The following is a 23,029-nucleotide window of genomic DNA, read 5'->3' as shown; positions in this document are numbered from 1 at the left end:
AGTCAGATTAACATTGTTTTGTGTCCTTTGTCAGGGGGAGGGGGGGCTGTTGAACTTGTCTGATGAGCTGTGCTCTATCCAGGAAAAAAGCAGAGACAACTCAATGACAACTCACCATGTTTCTTTCCTCCCACACAGTCCTCAGTGATGTCAGTCTGCTTTGCCCGTTTTCATCCTAATTTGGTGGTTGGTGGCACCTATTCAGGCCAGATTGTCCTCTGGGACAATCGAAGTCATCGAAGGACCCCTGTCCAGCGGACCCCCTTGTCAGCTGCTGCACATACAGTAAGTCAGTCTTCTACCATACCCCTGTTACCTACCCAAGCCCCGAGAGAGGAAGCAGCTCACAGGACAGCAGTATGACTGAGTTAGTCACACTAATTTATAGGGACTGCATCCTAACTGACTATAATATGGCTTAATGAATAGCAGATAAAGTGTGACACTATATGCCTCTAACCTAGAAGCCTAGATGCTAAGGCAGGAGAATTCCAATTTTGAGGGCATCCTGCACTACAGAGAAAGAACCTGTCTCCAAAAATCAGTGGGCTAAAGAAACATTGGCTTTTACTTGGGAGGCATAGGCAGATGGGTCTCTAGGAGATCTGGACCAGCCTGGTCTACATATTGAGCTCCAGGCCAGCCAGAGCCACATAAGAAAACACACTGACTTTCAAGAAGCATATTAATAATCTTCAAGTCCTAGCACATGGGAAGATCTCCTTTGATGTTCAGAAGCCACCAGTGAAGAAGGTTTCCTGTAATTATCTCCCTGAAGAACCTCTTCACATTGGTATTTTGAGATGCAAACATATTTTCAGACACACCACAGAGAGCAAGTACCATCCCTAGTGATGGTATATGGGACATTTGCCAACATGCCTTTTCCATTTGCAATTTGAAAGAGTACTATGACTTTAAAATTCTGGAATGTGTAGTGTCTCAACATGAAGTCTACAGTGACAGTATAATCCCCAGGGTTAAAAGTCAACATCTCAAAACCATTACCCATAATTTAGCAGAAGAGGTTCAGCATAGTGTTCACAAGACAACTGCTCTGTCATTTCCTTTAAGAGAATGACAGGTGTGAAGAGCAATTGTTAGGAGGGACAAGAAGACAGGCATGTCTCCATCAATCACCACTACCTTGACATTCAGGGTAGCTGATGTTCCTTCTCTGAAATGCCAGAATTATGCCCAAGGACACAGCCCCAGCATTGTTTCCAATTTCCTTAATGCGCTTGCTGCATTGTTTCATCTGCTGTCCACAAAACCATTCCAGCTTAGAAAATGGGTGGCTTGCCGCTTCACTGAGACAAGAAGGAGGGGAATTCTCCCACTCTTGTTCAGTTTGACAATGGGAAATGGCAAATTCCAAGCCAGTCCTAATTTTGATTGACTGAGGCCAAAGACACATGCAGGTAAAAATGGTTCTTGGGAATCTTGGGAAATTGATCTCGCCTACCCTATTTCTCCAAACTAATAACAGAAAATTGTGGCTGAAGAGAAGACCAGCCCAGTGCAGGTGTCCCCTTGAGTAGTTCAAAACCATTCCTTGGCTCTCTGTGGATGTCTGGTGCATTTGTGAACAAGCTTCCAATTTCTAGAAAATTATAAACCTAACTGTTACAAGATTTAGCAAAAAGCTTTTGAGGGAATTCCAAACTCAGGAGTTCTCGGAAGACTTACCATTTCCTCTCCAAGTAATGAACGACATGGCCATTACAGCTAAGTGTTGTTATTATCAAGCTGAGTGGCATTGTTTCTGTTAGAAAATAAAACACACGTACATTTCTTCTCTCTCTTGCTGTGTTTTGTCTAATCCATAGCTCAATGTGTACAGTTTGTTTTGTGTTTGTCTTTCAACTTCCATCGTTGCCTGGCTGATTGGTGCCAGGATCAAACAAACAAAAAAAAAAAGTCTCTCCACAGAGGGCTTGTTAATTTCCTTTCACACCCACCACACATATGTATTTGGGGCAACAGGAAATCATAATTAAAACAAAATCCTTCTGCCACACAGCATGTTTATTCCTAAAATAAATAAAAACAAGCTGGCATTTCTATTGGGAAAAATGATCTGTACTGTTGCCTTTTTGCCTGTTTCTTTCCATTAAGTAGAGACGCACTTGCATGATCCTTTGGCTCTATGACTCTTCTTGACCCATCCCCTCTCCCTCCTGCACCTTGAGGCTTCTGAACTGATTATAGTTGGGGTTATATGTGTTGATTCTTGGTGGTTATTAACAAAGTTCCATTTACTCTTGGGAAAAAAAAATAACCCTTCAAGTAGCCTTGAAGTTGGCAGCAATGTGCCATGCCTTTTACTAAAGACCTAAAGAAAACTGAATTCAGTGTAGAGCCTTCTCAGATCAGTCCCATCACGCCACAATAGCAGCTTTCTCAATATTCATTCATGCACCTTCATCACTTTCACTAACCCTGAAGTTTTAGGTGAATCTATTACATCGATTTTCCATTTGATCTCTTCTCTGACCTTGGCCTGCGACATAGTTTGTGACTTACGTTTGAGGACACAGTACCTTGGGTTCCAAAATACCAAAGACCTGAAAAAGACTGTTGGCTACAGTCCAACCCCAACCAATCATTCTGGTATTTAGAGACCTGATCAAAATACCATTCAATTTTAGATATCTACTGTACTTACAAATGTGCAGATATCAAATATCAGCTGTACTTAACCATTGTGGGGGGATCTACTAATGCCAATACATGAGAAGGTGTCAGTAGGAACATGGTATGGAAAAGACGTTGGAACTTAACTGCCACTCCATCAACATGAGTAGAAGACGCTAGAATGTTCAAAAACAATGAGTACTCTAGTGATGCATTAATGTGGCTTATATCTCAATGTATTAAAAATGACAAATGATTGCTATACATGTTTTCACACTGTGAGGTCAAAATGTAGGTAGATAGTCCTGCATTATTCTCAGAACTTTATTTTACCCTTAGGGAACTCTGATAAAAGACAGTGCGTTCAACAGAAAATGATTGAAATGAAGAAAATGTTGAGAGCTAGGTAGCCAAGAAAGATTTGAAGGAATTAGTGATGGCTAGTCTAAAGCAAGATTTGGGAATTAAAAGTGTGGGGGGAGTATAAAAGAGTAATCTATAAATGTTCAAATAGTTGTGTTGTTTTGACTTGATGCACTGAGAGTAACTCCATAGGCTTTTTCTTTTTTTTTATCACAGCTACTGGAGGAAAACTCAGCAGTTAATACTCATACTGGCTGCCCTGTAAGAAAGGTGTTGTAGCCCAGTTTGGATGACTTCTAGGAAGAGGCAGCCAAGTAGCTACACTCAATGATTATTGCTGTTCTTTCTGACCAGGAGTTTATATGATAATAATAGTCTCAGAACCATCCTTTCTGTAATACCAGCTTCCAAGTATTGAAGATTGTTTCATTGTAGTTGTGGCTAGGTATTATGGACACTAACTCATCAAGAGTCTAGCTTCAACTGTCAGCTGTTTGTTCAGAGACGCATCGAGTAAGTTGTGGTTTGGCCACTCGCAGCTGAGATGCCTGAAATCTAACCCAAATTGCTGCTAGGTTCTGCTTATTCTAACCTTCCATTTAATGTTTTGTGAGCAGCTGCAAATGGTTTTAGCCTACTGCGTAGAAGTCTACAGAATGGGATAAGCTTCTAGAGTTCTGACAGATGCCAGTGCTGCTTACTTAGTTCCCAGGATGTATATATGACCTTTGTAAGGGCTGAGGCCAAATTTAAGACTCCATACAACTCCAACTGGTGTGTTCTGAAAAGTAAACCTCTCATCTCTGACTTTGAAATAGCAGACAAGAAAACCCTAATTCTATTTCACTAAGTATATTGTTACAGTAAGTCTGCCACTAATCTACCCCTCCTCAAATTAAACTAGTGAGTATTAGCCACTTTTTAAAGACAATGCTACCAAATGTTTGGCACTGGCTAGAACGTTAGAATGCATTCAGCTCCAGATTTAGTAATACAGTCCTTCCAAGACTATAGTTGTATACCTTTGACGACTGTCACTTTTCATATTCACGTTGAGCTAAGAAGCTATGCTGTGTAGTAGATGTACTCATGTAATGGAGATGCCCCTCCATGCTTGCTCCTATCCCAGCAACACTCATTTGTTCTCATTCCCTTCAGTTCTATTGCCCTGCATCAGACTTTTCAAGGAGAAGCTTTGTAAGTATTTCCACTTCGCAACTTCTACAAAATTAGGCTCACAAATGGCAAATAACTGGAAGGTCCTATGCTAGCGAGATGATGTCACTATGTACGCCTGTCAGAATAACATGCTTGACACTCAAATGCAATCATTTCCCCCTCGCAGCAGCGCCTGACCCTCCGTGTTGATGTTTTTACAGCATCCTGTGTACTGTGTCAATGTTGTTGGGACTCAGAATGCTCACAACCTCATCACTGTCTCTACGGATGGAAAAATGTGCTCCTGGAGCCTGGACATGCTTTCAACCCCTCAGGTGTGTCTGTTTTAACCTACACATACAGCATGCTGGCTCAAAGACCAGCCTGCTTAGGAACATGCCTCCTACAGGCCCAAAGGCCTGGTTTCTGCAGTCTGCTCATGAAGCCAAGACCGATTTCCTCTACCACAAACTATGTCATTATTATAATACACTAATCCTTAGGTCAGTTTCAGATGAAAATGAAATAATCCATCTTAAAGCACAGTGATTATAGAAGTTGCCTGTAGTGTGGATTGTACTCAGCTTAGAGTGTTGGGAAGCAATGCAAATGAGGCTGGAGCTCTGGAGAGCAACACCTTCTGGGATCTTGGCCTTAAGGAAAAGTATCCCAGCAAAACAGAAACCCAAGCTGTTGCTTGTTCCTGTGCCCTAGACAACCGCCTGTGTTCCCTCTCTGGAATGTTTGTGAACATGGCTCCTGCCATTCCTTGCTCAATAAGTGAGAAGTTGAAAACGAAAAGGTTCCAGTGTTTCCAAACCACTACTGATCACAGCAACAGAAGCCAAACAAAGGACTGGGGTAGAGAAGAACGCTAGAGGCAGGCGTCTGAGTGCATGCACACGTGCGAGCACATGTGTGCAAGACATGCTCATGCTTCCCACATGTCTCTGTGTGAAAAAATGTAACATTCTCCCCCAACTTAAAATGTGGAAAGTACATTGGAATAGTCTCTGGAGAATATATGAGAAATATCCAGAAAATTACCCCCCAGTCTTACAATTCTTGTCCCCTCCCCTGGAATGATAGCACTATAATGTTCCCCACTCAATTTCTGAAGAGGACTAGTTTCAAGATATATAAGGACATGTGGAAATTGTAAAGACTCCATTTAAGTCTCTACTGATGTAGCCAAAACTAACGCTAAGTTTTTCACATAACGTTAGGGGCGGGGGGGGGGGGGGGGGGGGAAGAGAGAGAGAGAGAGAGAGAGAGAGAGAGAGAGAGAGAGAGAGAGAGAGAGAGAGAGAGCGCAATAATAAACAGGTCACAATTCAGCTTCCTGGTTTTAGACAGGCCTGGAGTTGTGTGTGGATAGTTTATGGTTTTGTGTTAAAATTCTCAGCCATGTGTTGTTTTCTTTTAAAAGCCTGGAGATTATAAACAGATACCAGAGCAAAACCCTCTATTTGAGAATTTTTAATTGCCCATTTTGCTGATTAAACATGTGTTTGTTTAGGTTAAGTCAGTGGTGTGGGAGCCCCGAGCCCGCTTTTTATTATTGTTAGCATGCCCACAGATGTCCGGCTCTGCATGGAGATGGAGTATTTCATAGTCTTGTCTCCATGGAGGGCAGGGATAAGTGCCCTCAGTTGCCTACCCCTCTCCCCCTGCCACCCCCATCCCAGTGAGAGACCAACATTCATTTCCTTCCTTACCACCAACTTTAGAGATGGGGCAGAACCTCGGACGTTCCTGTTTTCTATGTTCCTGTCAAGGCACTCTCCCCTCTAGTCAGCCTGCTGCAACGCTGTCAATGTGGAGGTATCATGAGTGGTCAGTACTACATGGAGCTTCAGGGTCGCTGGGACTATACCCTGTCAGCAAGGATTTCCAATTCATGGTTTTCCAATTGATGAAATCTCTGGCCAAAATAGCTTGGTTGACTTGCACAGGAAAGTCTGAGTTCTCGTATAAGTCCACCTATAGTTTGTGCCAACCTTCAGATACACAAAATGGACTGCTTGATGTAAATAGCCAGGAACAATGAGGGGTGTTGTTATTACCCTTCATTGTCATTAAACTTAATGTAACACAATGTCTTTTTTAGACACTTGTTTTAAGTCGTGTGTGTTTGTGTGAGTGGATTCCGTGTGTGTGGAGGTGTCACAGAGGTCAGAGGATCAGATCCCCTTGAGTTGGAGTGACAGGCAATTGTGAGCTGCCTCACACAGGTGTTGGGAATGGAATCCAGGTCATTTGGAAGAACACTCAGTGCTCTAACCACTGAACCATCTCTTCGGCCCCCAGAAGCATGTGTGTCTTTTGACATACTCTCTAAATTTAACAGAGAGTTTTCCCATAATAAAGACTCATGTACTATCTGAAGCAGTTACTTAAATGCCTTTCTTTGTGAGTTCAGAGCCTGTACACCCAACAGCTACCCTTCACGGGGTCTACTTCCTGTAGAATTCTCATTTCTATGACCTGAGTGACAATTTCCTGGTCTCTCAGTTCATGGAGGACCCACAGTGCCTCTATGACAAATATGTTTAGTACATCTGATATTAATACACGTGTATTCTCACGAACAATTGATTTTGAAAATGTTTGTAAATACAAGGGTATTGTGTGTTTTATTAAAGCCTGGAGCTGACAAGCGTAATCATTACAGTATTATCTTTAGTTTCTGCACCATTAGTTTCAAAATTCTCACCTGTCATCTCTGCCTGGCTGGGGAAGCGGCGGCACACGCTGATGAAATCCAGCCGGCCTGAAACCAGAGACATGGAGCAGCATGGATGTCAGGGGCTTCTAGTAGAGCCTGGCTTCTAGCACAGTGGGGGTCTTTTGTAGCGCTGTGTGAAAAGCAAACACGATTTAGCCAAATGATTTTTCCATGCTATCTTTGGCATGGCGAGGAGTTGACAGATGGAAATGTAACCACACCATGTTTTGGTAGGAGAGCATGGAGCTGGTGTACAATAAGTCCAAGCCTGTCGCTGTTACTGGAATGGCTTTCCCAACGGGAGATGTCAACAACTTCGTGGTTGGCAGTGAGGAAGGTACCGTCTACACAGCTTGTCGTCATGGAAGGTGATTTTTCTGTTTTCTTTCTGATGACATGGTCTTCATGTTCCAAATTCTTGCCATCTAGATTATAACCACCTTGCTTTGCAAGATAGTTATTTCTGAAGAACTACAATGTACGACCTCAAATCTAATAGCTTAAAGCACACATCTGTCTGGGGCCCTGGTGACTTACAAACCTTCAGACACTTCACATTGCCTTGAAGAAAATGTTCGACTTCTTCACGGAGCCCATCACACTCCCTATTCCTTGCCAGACTAATTTTTCACACATACCATCAGGCTCCCACCATGTACCCTTCAGAGATTAACAACCCCCAAATATTGCCTCCTCCCTGCGTGCTTTCATGAGTCAGTTCCTCTGTTTTCTACTTGGTCTAGCATCAGATACCATCATAAGAATATACTAAAGTGCAAGGTACCTGTGTCCTTGTTGAGGGTAAAGACTGATGCAAAAGTAAATAGTTGCTTAAGAACCATCAAGGCAACTGAAGTTAGATAAGCAAGAGAGAACCCTAGCCAGTCACGCTGGCTACTTTATATATTCTTCTGCATACAATTGCAATAGTATCCATCACATTTTGTTTCCATCAGTCTTCATCAGTCCTTATTCTGCCATATTTCTCTGGTTAAATTGTTTCCATTTCTTCTTTGATTTCCTGCCCCAGAACCTGGTACATAGTTAATAGGTGAAGGGCTGAAATTTAAATAAGAAATAAAGAAATGACAGTATTTAAATAATGAAAGAAGTACCTTAAGACCCTCCCTCCAAGCCAGGTGGTAGTGGTCGGGGTGGTGGTGGCACAGGCCTTTAGTCCCAGAACTGTAGAGGCAGAGGCAGGAGGATCTCTATGAGTTCAAGGCCAGCCTGGTCTACAGTGCAAGTTCCAGGACAGCCAGGACTACACAGAGAAACCCTATCTTGAAAACAAAAACAAAACAAAACAAAAGATCCTCCAAGTCAGAAAGGTTGAAACAGTGTGAAACACACATAGAACTGTGCAGTAGCTCCCACGAGATACTGGTGGATGCCTCTGAAGTCAGCTGTAACAAAGTGGATTTGTGACACTCGGACTTAACAGGTGGGCCTCTCATCCTTTGAAAGGATCCCCGCATCCACACTGATGCTTAACTTCTCTTGCGCTTTCATAGTTCTTGGCCAATGAGTTTTTCATCTCTTGCACTCATCCCAGGCTACTTAGATTTAACAAGGAATTACAAATTGTTTAAGCTCAGCTACGTGAATTTTTCCACTCTAATAACACAAGCTGTGATAGTCCCATTGTTTTTGTGTCTAGAGAAGCAGTTTTTGCCCTGCTCATAGGATTTAAAGATGACTGGGGAAGTTAGGTCCATGTCCAGCATCTCTGTAACAATAAAACCCAGACTAAACCCACACACAAAAAGATAGGATCAGTTTATTCATTTGCTCAGACATTTGCTGCTCGCCTCCTCTCAACAGAGTGTATTGCTGAATGCTCTACGTAGACGTAGACAGGTGCTGTTTAAACCTGGTTCTTTGGCGGGGAGTGGGGGGCTTCAAGACAGGGTTTCTTTATATAACAGTCCTGGCTATCATGGAACTTACTCTATAGACCAGGCCGGACTCAGACCAGAGATCCGCCTGCCTCTGCCTCCCAAGTGCTGGGATTAAAGGCGTGCGCCACCACCCGGCTAAACCTGGTTCTTGTCAGGAAACTGATGCCAGTGAGACTAACACGTGCATACATGCATGCAGCACCCATAAAGATGCCATAATTGGTATGTGACACACAGATCCAATGAGTCAGACGCATGGCCACAGTTCCTTCTCTGTGTGTACTCAGATCAACAACACAGCCTTTTGGTTAACCCAATTCAGCTACAGCCTGGGTGTGCATACTCAGGGTGTTTATGAGCTGGAGTGTACATTCTGATTTTCTTCCAGATTTCTTAAGTGAGTCACCATCTAAATGAAGGCTATTTTTATTTTGTGGCTATTGCAAACAGGCCCAGAGTATTTTGCATTGTTGTTCAAAAGAATGTGCCTCTGACTCACACCACAAATGCCTTTACTGATTTTGCTTTTGACATTGGTCCATCCATTTGAACTATAAAATGCAAATTTTGGTAAGGTCATAAAGTAGCAAGTGCTGGCTCTGTAATAATGTTAAACAGGTCATTTAGGGCTGCAGGGGAGAGCTAGGGGGTTTCTATTTTTTCACCTAATGTAAAGTGCAAATCCAATTCCACAAATTAAAGGAGATCCTCACTTTGCACCCTGTAAAGCCTCTCAGGATGCTGCTAAGAACAAGCTGAACCCCACCAGGGGCCACTTCACAGATCTGCTGTTCCTGCTCACCAGGGCACATTTTGCTGAGCACACGTTGGAAGCCCTGTTAGCAGTTTTACTGAGAGGAATGGCTGGTTACACGGAAGACACTCAGCAGTGCTTTGCTCATGATTCCAAATTTTACTCAGCACATTGACACTCACTGGTGCTCAGGGCCCAAATGTTTTACTAACTGAATTCATTTTTGCTTTTAGTGACATAATATTGAGATTCCACAATCCCTACATGTTTGTCATACTTACAGCCTCATGCATGTGAATCTTTTAAATATAATATTGTGGGTATATTTTCTAAGCATTGCCTAATTGTGTATGACTGCATGTAGGCTATTACGTAGTAAGAGAAGGCTGGAAATAATCCCAGTTCAGTTAAATAATCCATGCCAGAGGAAGACTTGTAAAATGTGCATCCTTATTTCTCAAGTGTGCTTCTTTTAAGCAGCATAAATTTTCTTTTTTCCTTTGTAATTTAACTCAACAAACATTTATAGAGTATTTATTGTATATTAGACACTTGGAAACAAGAAATGTAAGATAGCTCTGCTTCTGGAATTTACAAATTGAATCTCTAATCTCCCTTCAGTTTCCAATGGAATGGAAAGATCTCTTTTCTATATTTTATTGATACCATGTGAATTATTTTGAAGCAACTACAGTTTTCATCAGATGTGACATTTTTTTAGACATGTCAACTTAGTTTAAGAAGTTTCCTTGGAGGACTATGCAACTATTCATTCAAAGAGTTATTGAATTGTATAGCCAGTAAAGTCCTCAGAGGGCACTCAAATGGGGCTTGAACACCTCAGGGGTTGTTGCATCATAAATAAGAATCTCGTGAGACTCAAGCACATTTGTTTCACCGCAGTAGTGTCTCCAAAACAAAGAAATCTGTAAGGTCGATGCAAACAGACAAATGATAAAAATGTTTCTTATTTAAGTCTTAAGATTTCTTAACTGTCAATGTTTTCCCTGTCAAAATTGCTGTGAAAATGGCTTTATTCTTGATCTTGTATGATTATTTTCTTATTTAATCATTTTTTCATTTATTTTTGAGATCATAATTTTATTACATCATTTCTCCCTCTTAAACTTTAAATATACCCCCTCTTGCTCTCCTTCAAATTTGTGGCCTCTTTTGTTATTACTCGTGATTATAGGCAAATATGTATAAATGTGTGTATTCCTAAATATGAACCGCTCAGTTTTTTATTCATTTTACGTGTATGGTTGTTCTAACAGAGGTGAGCGCTGTTATATTTAATCAGTCTTTGCTTTGCAAAGATCACTGAAATGATGTGTGTTTGCTCTCTGCAGCAAAGCAGGCATTGGTGAAGTCTTTGAAGGTCACCAAGGACCAGTGACGGGAATTAACTGCCATATGGCAGTGGGTCCCATCGACTTTTCTCATCTGTTTGTCACATCCTCATTTGACTGGACCGTCAAACTGTGGACCACAAAGGTAAGGATGCCTGGATAGAAACTGTCCTATAGTACACAGGGGATGAGGATGTTTCCCCCTGGGGGAGTTGCAGAGAATAACCGTACCTGGCATAGAGATTCAGACAACATACTGGAGAACTCCATCTGTCCAGGAGCTAAATAATACCTTAAGGTCTTTTTGAAGTCCATACTTATTGTAAATGTTTAAATTATACTTGAAAACAGATGAATTGTAAAAAAAAAAAAATACACAAATGATTAAGTAATGATAAATCCAAAGTCCTCCTTTACAAATGTTACTCATGTTAACCCACCTGTATCTTGCTGTTAATCTCTCTGGGTTCTGTAGCATTTACTTACTCACATTCATGGCTATGATAAAAAAATGTGTAGTTTGCCACATTATTTGATTGGTTTTGGTCTATTTTGGTTTCTTGAGCCTTTGGAGGTTTCTGAACTGGAATATGGCCCTGTGTTACTTACAGTTTAAATGGAACTTGTGCTGTGGAAAAAAAGTCAACCTGAGCAGTGGTGTCATACATCTTTAACTGAAGTACTCTGGAGGCAGAGGCAGGTGGATCTCTGAGTTCAAGGCCAACCTAGTCTACAGAGGGAGTTCCAGGACAGCCAGGGCTACTCAGAGAAACTCTGTCTCAAAAAGCAAGACAAACCATAAAGAGATGGTGTTCTTCAAAACAGAATCAAAGTCCATCCGAAAGAAAGGTGTGGTGGCACAGAGATTGAGGAGTGCTGGCAGAGATGGAAAGTGGCACAGAACGAAAGACAAAAGGGATGAAAGCCACAGAGACGGGGGCTTGGTGATTTGACAGGAAGGATTGTAAGTTAAGAGTCAGCAAAACCTAGGGAGTCTGGGGAGGTGCCAATCTACCCATAATGGGAAGCTCTGGGTTCAACAGGGGCCTGACCCTCTATATTAAGATGGACAAGGTTTGCCAACAAGAAGCATCAACTCCTGGCCTTCACACAAGCACACACAAGAGTGAGCACACTTACACACATACATGCACACATCCACACAGACATGTCCCCACCCAAAGAACCTGGTGACCTATGGTAGCTTTCACTACATGCAGTGAAGCATTCCCGAGGAAGGACCTGTGGGGGAAGGGCTTTGTATAAACTGAGCTTAGGGTGCCTGTAAGGTGCAGTGGAGGGCGGTCAGCAGGCCATTTGCTGAGAAGGACAGGAGGGGGAGGAGAATGCTGGGCTGCAGCTGCACATCTATTAGCCGTCAGAAGAGCAATGACAATCGTAGTCACAGGAGAGGATCCGGCAAGAAACATGGAGACTCAGTGCAGGAGTGCCTTGAAGGTAGGCAAGAGATGGGGCTCCAGAGAAGAAGCAGAAAGCAATTCAGGGAACAGAAGAGAATTGGGTTTGGGGTGTGTGTTCATGGGTCTTCAGGGAGATAGGAAAGTTAGGATGACAGAAGTGGTCCTTTATTGTCTGGGAATACCCACAGCCCCATTTATAAGAGAAACTCAAATGAAATCCCACACTCAAAAATCTATTTACAAATATCAGGTGAAAAAAAGAAATCTAACAATTTCCTATCTGAAAGCAACCAGCTACTCTTAGCCATTGTTTCAGAAAATGTAAAATGGTACAAAATCCCGGGGAATATTTGGAAAGATCTAAAGATACTGCAGACGCTATCAAGCCCTTCTCACATTAGGGAATCCATGCTGTAGCTACCCTAGTCAAATAACAAAGGCTGTCTGCTGAAGAGCAGCCATTGAAATACCAACCAAAGAGCAAATGGCTGAAAACTTCCAGAAGTCTTCATTAATCCACTGTGACGAGAAGAGTAGCAAAGAATGAAGACTTCTCCACTCTGTTATGAGCTGATCTCTAAAAACTATATCTAATTGAGAAGAACTAGGTAGAAAGAAATGTAAACAGTACTTTGTCATTTCTTCTATTTGTTTATATACTTTTGAAACTTTGGAGAATGACGTACACACGTTATCTACTTAACAAAACTAATAATCGCACTACTTTGAATATACTCTGCTTTGTACATTTGGATCCATTTAAATGTTCTCTTAATTAAAAAATTAAAACAAACTCAAAAATTGATTCCTAAAAACAAATTTTAAAAAACATGTTATGAATCACTTTAGCATGCTTCAAAATGATGGCAAAAATCTCTATGCTGAGAAATGGTTTGAAGTGGCTTTATTCCCCCAGATTTGGATATACATTCATAAAGGAATATATTTCAAAGAAAAAATACCTGTGTGTGTGGGGGGGAAACGACAGCCATAAGGCAGCTGTAGTACTAATGTGAATGGTGGGTGTTGGCTACCAATGTTCTGGCTATTAAGTCTGTATGTAAAGAAAAAATAAACACATGTTACTGTCATTGAGAACTGAGATGTAATCAGGTGTGTTGCTGGGAGCTACAGAGGTGTGGAGTGCAGCAACAATTCTCTAGTACTCCTGATCGAGAAGTATCTGTAACAACTTGGGGTGTTTATTATCTTTTACATAAGGAATGTACTCATTGTTCTATGTTCAAGAACAATCTAGAACCTATGACCACCCCTATGGCTAAGACCTTTCTGACCTCTACCTGTGATCCCTAAGTGCCAGGAGCCAGGGACCCAGCAGGATTTTCTGATCCCTACTCTGAAGTAGGTTACAAAATAATTTTGTGTCCCAAGCTACAGTGTTTTTGTCAAAGGATTGGAAGCCATGCTGAATAAGATCTGGCCAAAATATCAATACAGGTAAAATTTTAAGAATGTGTAGTGCATTGAAGAACATTAACCAACATAAAATCTTTATTGGTCACTTTTGGAAAAGAATAGACAAGTAAGCTCATTATTTTGAAAACTGGTGAGTAAGAGAAAGAATGAAACATGTATCCTACCTTTTCCACAAGATTTCTGCTTGAGGGTTACTAAATGGTTGGTGGCAGTTTTCCTTTATCGATATATTCTAACCAATACAGAAACATGAAACTAATTTGAATTTTATCATTTTATAATTCCTAATGATTGCAGTAATAATTATGGGTGATAAATTGTGAAAATTGGAAAGAATCTGTAATTAGGATAGCAGATGTATCACTCATGTAGAGGACTCACACACAAAATCAGTCCTGAATCTTATCAGTCTTTAGCCCCCTGAGATTAGATGCAAAAGGAAACACAGACGCCATGTGTTAAATAACACCACAGGTATGTAAGCAGCCCCGCCAGGCTGTGGGGAAATTGACAGGACAAAACTAAAAAACAAAAAGAAAGACAGAAAAAAAGATGAAAACAAACAAAAACCAAATGTTAGTGGAAATTGTATATCAAGACAAAACAGAATAAAACCAAACTTGAGACTTTTCAAATAATCTCAAAGTAGGTCTCTTACACAGATCTTAGCTAAAATTGACAGTTTGTTTAAGAGGTTAGAAAGCTGTCAAAGACATATGATTACAACTTAATGGCACTCATGAATTTTTAAATATGATTATGACATAATAATTTACATGACTTTATGTTTTAGGGATGCAAACCAGAACATTTATATAAAATATATCATTTGCTTCTCAACCGTTTGGTTAAGACCAAATGCAGAAAACTTACTGATGCCAGTGATTCAAAATAAGCCATTTGGGCAAGGGAGGGCTTATGAATAAAGATAAATAAGATTGGATGGGTATAGGTAATTATTGAAGGTGAGTGATTGACCCAACACTAGTCCATTTATCAATATATGTTTGACATGTTTGAAGTCTCCTCTAAAAACATTTAAATAAAGAATAATAGTGAATAGCACTGACAAATATTCAAAGCTGTAATATGCCTGTTGTATTTAACAAGCCATAAGCCATCAGTACTCAGGGAAAATACAATTTCTTGTAAGTGTGTTAAAGGTGTGCAAATGACAGGAGGTCTAGGAGTGGCTACAAAGTGAGAAGGAACTGAAAAGCCAAGGACCTTTGCTTTTATTTCTTTTGACTATTTTATTTTAAGATGGAATCCCTTGTAGCCCAAGATGACCTCTTAGTCACTATATAACAAACTAGCCTTGAACTCCTGAGCTTTCTGCACAAGCCTCTCTAGGACTAGGATTACAGGCATGTGCCACAATGGTTGGTGGTGGTTGTTGTTGTAGATGTTTAAAGGTTATAAGATGCGTCTTGATGTTGCTCTTATACAATAGCTGGTAAAGGAAGAAAATGAAATCTGTAAGTATAAGCTGGAGGAAAGTGTAGTCAACATGTCAGCATAGACAGTACGCCTAGCAATGGCAGGGCAATGGATTTTAAATTTGAGCAATGACGTCTATTCTGTCATAACAGAGGGACAGGAAGTAGGGGATGAGATAAGTACAATTCACCAGGTTTGATGACTGGAGAATGCAAACACTGATAATGGCTATTTTCTTAACAAGGTAGGAGACGACTCAGTCCTCTGTTGAGTGAAAGTAGAAGTACGAATTTCAGCTAGTATAGATTTGAGAATAAGAAAAAAACGTATAAACAAAACACAAGAGGCTCCAGGCAAGGTGGCAGACCATTTGTGTCGGAGAAAAGTAGTGTCATGCGTCTGTCTTCAAACCAGCTTTTCACCAACAGAAGTCAGCAGTACAAATTTGGACATAGACAGGGGAGCAAGAGGGTTCTGGACTGGAGTTATGCCAGAATGTGATAGAAATAAACTGGAACATAGAACCTAGAGACAGAAGCAAGAAGGCATTTGGTATTATACATTCGTGCAGAAAGGAAATAGAAAGAGACAGGAAAAGAAAAGGGAATGAGGGACTGGAAACCCAGGACGATCGAAGAATGGGCAGGAAGGAAGGAACTGGGAAAGACGATAGTGAGATCACTGTTGGAAAGTAGGATGTTTGAATTTAGTATTTCATGAACGCCTGGCTCCAAGTGAGTTCTAAGGAGCCATTAAGCATGCATCTGCCCAGAGCTGAAATCTAGTGGAGGTGGATTAGAAATATGGGGAACATAGAGACAGAAGGCCAGGGGGCTGTGACACAGAATGGAGACCATGATCATTACAGTGGTTAAGTCTTCAGTAAGGCAGGAAATGGTGGAGGAGGATGGCTGGCCTTAAAAACAAAAAAACAAACAAACAAAAAACTAAAACAAAAAAAAACCAGGATTTTCCCTGGAGCTGAGAAGCAGTAAACGCAAGGACAAAGCCTTTCCACTCACTGTTTGGAAAGAGCACACATAGTAACAGCTGCTACTTGACCACAGTCAGCTTAACTAACACAGGCAGTCTTCTATCAGTCTAGGATTCCATTGAGACAGGCAGTAGAGAGAACTACCAACTGGAAGACAGAAGACGCAAGGAAAAGCATCTCTTATCAAATGAGTGACAGGGATGCCGAGCACCTTGGAAGCATCTGGAGAAAGGGGATTGTGAGTAACTGACTTAGGGGAGATACATACTAATAGAAATTTCTACAAAAAAAAAAAAAATCCTGTGCAAACCTACAAAGAAGGGAGTAAGTGGGGCGGGGCTTAAGCTCAGATGGGATTCTAGCAGAATGAGGACAACTTGAAGGGAGTGGACATTAAAACACATTACATATCCAGCCCCAATCCTAGCCCTGACCACACCAAGTTCCATCAGTAAACCGCTGTCAGGGAAGACTTCGCTGGGAAGCAGAAACTTTGTTGGAGTGGTTTTCCTCATAAACAGAGGGCCAGGCTGCATTCCAGGCAGCTGAGTCAACACTGCATTGGCAGACATTTTTATCCAAAGGCTAGAGAGTAAGGGTCCAGAAAGGACATAGACAAGGGGGGGCCTAGAAAGGAGTCTACACAAGGCTCTAGAAAGTAGCTGTACTGGATATTAATTTTTATTTTATTAGGTGATGGCTAGCCATGGGGTTGTAATTAATTGAAATTTAATTTAAGGAATTTTGTGATAAAAGAAAGGTTAATTTTCACGGGCAGCCCACCTCAACACGTATTGAGCTAATATTGCATTGTACTAAATGTTTTAAATGTATTATTGATCCATTGAATCTTCGCCATGAGTTTCTGAGTTGATAGTATCCTATTTTATAGAACAGGTATGGAAGGATTAATGACTTGACTGGTATACTTGTCAAATAATTGGGGAAACTAAGTCTAAACTCAGTTTTGTGTGACATCAAAGCCTAAGGGGAAAGGTTGGACTATAGAAGAATGCAGACATTACACTGTTTTAGGAACCTGAATATCTTAGGGTCTAAAGAGAAGAGACAATTTTAAAAAAAAATCTGGATTAATAGTGGGCGCTTGAGCTGGGCAGTGGTGATGCACACCTTTAATCCCAGTACTAGGAGGCAGAGTCAGGCAGACCTTCAGGCCAGCCTGGTCTACCGAGCAAGTTCCAGGATAGCCAAGGCTACACAAAGAAACCCTGTCTCAACAAAACAAACAATAAAACAGTGTGTGGCTGAAACATGGAGAAATGTGATGTTAGGGTTGTAGGAAAGAGGTATTTGGTGGAGGGTGGTGAAAAGGACATGTATGAGACTGGATAAGCTGTTACAAGTAGGTCTAGCTAACTGGCTGTGCAGAGTGGAGAGGACAGGAAGGAACTGAGTGGTCTGCTAACCACGATGAGAACTGGGATACGATAGGGAGAGAAAGCATGCTCATTCCACACTGTGAGAGATGTAAGGGCCAGTCCCTTCCCCTGGAGGATGCCCCAACTGTGCAGACCTGACACCCAGCCGAGGCTCAATACAGAAGCTAACATAAACTTTACAAGACGGTAAGAAGAGAGTTCTGCCTGGTACTACATTTTCTGATACAATTCATACATGGGAGGCTATACTGTGAATGAGTTTGGTACCCAAATGATTCTGGCCTTCTGAGGTGGTCTTGGAAGAATTTTAAAATGAATCAATTATTTATACTGACTAGTGACAACTGAAAGAAAGGGAGATTTATTTTTCTCACAGTTGCAAAGATGGCTCATCCATCTGAATGGGGAGTGGAGACGTTCATCTCATGCTATTGAGGAAGCAAGGGGAGGAATCCAGGGGGGCAGCTGCAAAGCGAACACACCCAATGCCTGCCTGGTGACCTACTTTTTCCAGTCAGACCCCACCTCTGCCTATCACCTCACCAGAATCTTATCAGATTGCCAATTCCCTTGAGTCAGAGCTCTAGCGATCTAGTTGTCTCTAGAAACTTCTTTCTTCGATGTGCCCAGAGATGTGTTTTAATGGCCTCCTGGGTGTTTCTCAGATCAATCAAATCAATTGTCAAGTCTAACTTGACAACTATAACACTTCTCTCTTAAACCAGAAAAGGCAGAAAATGTTTTAAAAAGTAACAGTATCGGGGGCTGGAGAGATGGCTCAGAGTTGAAGAGCACCGACTGCTCTTCCAGAGGACCTGAGTTCAATTCCCAGCAACCACATGATGGCTCACAACATCCGTAATGAGATCTGGTGCCCTCTTCTGGCCTGCAGGGACACATGCAGACAGACCACTGTATACATAATAAATAAATCTTAAAAAAAAAAAAAGTGGGAGAGACAGAAGAAAAAAGAAATAGTTTTTTAAAAAGTAACAGTATCTCTAAAACTTACTTATTAAATTTTCTCAAAACTATAACTGCAAATAATCCTTATAAAAATAGCTAAATGACAAAACTCATCTTATTTTGAAATTACCAATAGTATAGTTCTCAAGCTAGCTGTGCTGCACACCTATAATTCCAGCCTTGGACTGGAAGGAAGAGGAGGATTATCGCAAGCTTGATGTGACCCTGAGCTACATAGAGACTCTGTCTCAAGCAAAAGATAAAATAAAGGCCAAAATAATAATTTGTAGCTAAGGCTTTGCTTTGTTTTTATTTTTATTTTTTTAATCTTATTGGCAATGAGTTTTTAGAGAGATTTACAAAAGAGAAAGAAACAAGAGGGGAAATCACCCAAGTTCATCTATAGATACATTTAGGGACTGTTGGACAGTAAAGGCAATAAAATTATTGACATCATTTGACCTTATTTGATTTATATTTATTATTTATTTAATTTTCTGATAGGACTAAGGATTGAACCTAGGACTTCACACAGGCTATACTCAATCTCATTTTTATTTGTAAGCATCGTGATGTGCCTATTTTTTGTAATATAATTTGTTCACTACCTTAATTATCAGCATATTTGGCCTTAATTCTTTGCCAGTTATTATAATGAAGGAGTGAACGAAACAAATGGTATGACCTTCACCCCAGGAGATAAAGAATTAAAATGTAAATAGATTTAGAAATACTGTTATGGTTAGTGAAATTATTCACAAAATACAGGAGAATTCAATGGATGGTGGAGCAGTCAGCTGTGTACTGACTAGAGTTTGGAGAGCCCAGACAGCGCATGCTCTACCATGGGACCACACCATGGGACCTCATCCTGTGTCCCCTCAGCTTCACCTGGTCCTGTTTCTCTATTTACCTGACTTCCCTTCCCTTCCCTCCCATTAACTGAAACAAAGCAAAGCATAAACGCCCATCCTTAACCTTGCTTCCTTTTCCTGGCCTGTCCATCACCTGCCTTTCCTGCCAGCATGCAGCATCAGCATCTACAACCTCCCTCTGTCCCCATGACCCCTGATGGACCTCCTCCTTCAAAAGTCACCCTGACCCTCTTATCTGTTCCAGGGGTCATTTTGCCAATTTCATTTCCTTTGATGACTTTGTTGCTTTAATGTTGGCTTGTCCTTCCCAGCAGCCTTTCAGAGAGCATCAGAGAGTGGGCACCACTTGGAGTGGAGTAAAATATTGCATCTTTAAGTCTCTGCTTCATGACCCTTTTAAAAGTTAAAAAAAAAAAAAAGAGGCATGGCCTGAATAATTCTGTTGAGTACCAACCCTTACCTTTTACTGTATCTTAGCATATTAAATTTCCCATCCATCAAAAAGGCCAGGGTTGATGCTCAGAAATAAAGTATGCACTCTTGGCTGGATTAAAACATTCATTATTCCACTCTGCTTCTCTATTTGCTGAGGTTTGGGCTAATTTTTTCCCTGTGCTGCTGTTTAGCTTAGTGGCTAGACAAGTTATGAGTCTTTGGACTTTTTATCATTTCATCCAGTTTGGAAAGTTTCAGTGGATTCCAATTAAACATTAGGTTAATATTTATTTTGGTCTTGGTACAGTTTCTTAAGGATTTAGCTTCCTGATACTGTTCATGTATTTGCCAGGTCGGTTCCTTTCCTTGAACTTCCAAGAGCTTATGTTTCTTCTGCTTGTATTGACACTATCTGCTAAATTCCTTCTGCATTAGACTTTAAAGCTCTGAAACTTAACTCCCCTATATTGACTGATCTAGTATATGGCCTGACTTAACTCCCATGTTGATATTTGATGGCAGTGTTGAACACAAGCCTGGAGTTCCCATGATGCACATGTGATTGGTGGAAATCTCTCCCTCTCTTTGGGTCTATCTTGACATTGTATAATCTGTCCTGGTAATTAAAATGCATTTCTAGCTGCTAATATTTTAACAAAGCAGTGACTCTGAGGATACACTGTTCTAAGTGACTGACAGATGATGACTTTACACTAATAACTCAATTTCTAAGCAGTTACTGTAAAAACTAGTAAGGTCTACCTGATTTGTATGGCCTCTGCCAGGGATAAAATGCAAAGTGACTCTCTTAACTGATTGCCTTCCCTCCTAGTTACTAGAAAAGAATAATAATTTGAAATTGTTTCAAATAAAAGATCGGAAAGAGCCTTTCCTTAAAATTTTCTCTTTAGATGAATTAATTAAAAATGATTATGTGTTGTAATAAATGTTTATGGTAGGTAAATGTACCACAATGATAAAAATGCTTTTGTCCCCTGAATCACAGTGATTGTGTAACTATAATGTCCTCCCTTCCAAGGAAGACTGTGGGGTCCTTGAGGAGAGATTTGTATCGTTTTTTCTCTATTTATATTCCCAGTGCCTGGCATAGCACCTACAGTCTGGTAAACACTTAGTAAATCATTGGGTTAGCATGTGTATATATAAACCCTAATTTTCTATAAGATGCATGTTAAAGATATTGCTAAAAATGCTCTATTAAGAGTGCTATGGAGTGATAAAATTCATAACTATAATTTACATGTATTATAATTATAAAACTGACATTAAGCTTTAAGAATCTGATTAGGGGATATTTAAATGAGTATAATAATATGAAGGTGAAAAATCCTCAGGCAACCATCCAGGAGTAGAGTGGCATCCTTCTGATACTCCTTGCTACCTGCTAAGTTCTACAGTGAGTAGAACTGCAGTTGCCTGTTGAAACCAGACCTAAAGCTCTGATCAAGCATCATGTGTGTCCTGGACTGTATACTCACTCTAGAACACTCATCCAATGATGGAGGTAGGTGGGCTCCCAGTGTGTCTGGGTCTGGGATGCTTGCTCCTGGACAATCACTCCCTGGAAGGTTGCAGCCCTCTTACAAGCAGGAGTGCTCTTCCTAAAGATTATTCTGGAAATCTATCTCTTGTGCACTGTTGTTCCTTGAGAAGAATGGAGCCATGCACCTGTCTGAACTGTAGTCCGTAAGGGACAAATGCGATTCACAGGAAGAAGGAATGGAAGGGAGATCCTCATGGATGTCTCAAAGCCTGGACATCCAAGCTAGAGTTAGAAATAGGAAAGGGCAATTGACTCTATAGTGATTATTTAACCTCTTAGTGCTGCAGTTTATTTGCCTATCACTATTTTGTCAGCATGCGAAGATTAAACAAGCTAGTGTAAGTGAAGCTTTAAGACCATGGTCAAGCACACAGAAAGTGTTAAAAGAGGTAGCAACAATTATTACCATCGTTGTTGCCAAAACAGTGATTGCTTTAGTGGGTTTGGATGTTAAAGTGATTTAGCAGGTATTAGAATTCAATCTTACATGTCCTCTAAAGTGCATGTATTAAAAATCTGCTCCAAGATGGCACTATTAGGAGGTGGGGCCAACATGGAGGCCCTTAGTCATCAGAAGTATTCTCCCTAAGGGAAATTATGGGGCTCTAGTCAATCCTTTATCCTATATGCTTCTTATCATAGGGCCACTGGATTTCTTCCTGTGTGTATCCATCCATGACGGATGCCCCACTCAGACACTAATAGGCCCAAAACAATGGGGCCAACTGGGAACCTCATAACTGTGAATCAAAATAGAGCTGAAGTGTCATTCGACTGTATACTTTCTGATGGGAATGGCAAGGATGACAGCTTACAGTAGAGTGGGACCGCAGTGTCTTTTGCTTTCCGTTATGCAGGGTGACAGTGAGTATGTAGGGCATCGCGCCTCTCCGGTATCCCGGCACAGTGCTAGGCTCATAACTCTCATCAGCTGTACAGTGTTCCACACTGGCTTTCCAACTTTAGATCCTTTGCATTTAACGTGTGGTGACTGTGTGCCCTCTCACGGCTCCACTGCGTCCGTGGTAGTTTATTTGATCCATTCATAGACTTCGCTTCTGAATCCTTCCAGAGACTTTCTCTCTAACTGACCACTTACTAATTTTCTGATGAAACTGGGTTATCATCAACAATAAAGCCACATTCAATTGGATGCTTATATGACTGGCATTGCACCAGTGGTGTTTACACACAATTTTAGAAATACAATACCATTTGACCTTACTTTCTGTTTGTTTATTTTTGAGATTGTTGTTTTAATTACATTTCCCCATTCCTTTCCTCCCTCCACACTCTCCCTTATACCGCTCCATACTCTCCTTCAAATTCATGTCCTCTTTTTTCCATCAATTGTTATTGCATGCATAAATACACATATATAGTATAGACATATGCATAAATATATGCATGTAGTATATATACATAAATATACATATATGTGGTATATACATGCATATGTATATATGTATATAGTCCTAAAACATATTTCAGCATCCTAGATTGATATTGAATTCATCTAATGTTACTTATATGTATGATTTTCAAGGCTGACTGTTAAGCACTGGACAGCTAATTAGTGTTCTCTTCCCTGGAGAGGACCACCT

The 23,029-nt window shown here is 40.8% G+C and overlaps 1 protein-coding gene across 6 annotated transcripts in view; it reads left to right on the top strand.

Annotated features, from left to right (window-relative positions):
* Dync1i1 (dynein cytoplasmic 1 intermediate chain 1) overlaps window positions 1–23,029 on the top strand; it is a 270,227-nt gene that overhangs the window by 206,376 nt on the left and 40,822 nt on the right. For all 6 annotated transcript variants that reach the window (XM_035451088.1, XM_035451086.1, XM_035451087.1 and 3 more), the window contains 4 exons: window positions 139–285; window positions 4,380–4,493; window positions 7,121–7,254; window positions 10,894–11,038. In XM_035451088.1, the coding sequence (XP_035306979.1) occupies window positions 139–285; window positions 4,380–4,493; window positions 7,121–7,254; window positions 10,894–11,038 (540 nt within the window). The remainder of the gene's footprint in view (window positions 1–138; window positions 286–4,379; window positions 4,494–7,120; window positions 7,255–10,893; window positions 11,039–23,029) is intronic.

Source organism: Cricetulus griseus, assembly GCF_003668045.3.
Source record: "Cricetulus griseus strain 17A/GY chromosome 1 unlocalized genomic scaffold, alternate assembly CriGri-PICRH-1.0 chr1_0, whole genome shotgun sequence".
In the NCBI taxonomy this organism is placed as follows: domain Eukaryota; kingdom Metazoa; phylum Chordata; class Mammalia; order Rodentia; family Cricetidae; genus Cricetulus; species Cricetulus griseus.
This window is presented reverse-complemented; position numbering and strand designations above follow the sequence as displayed.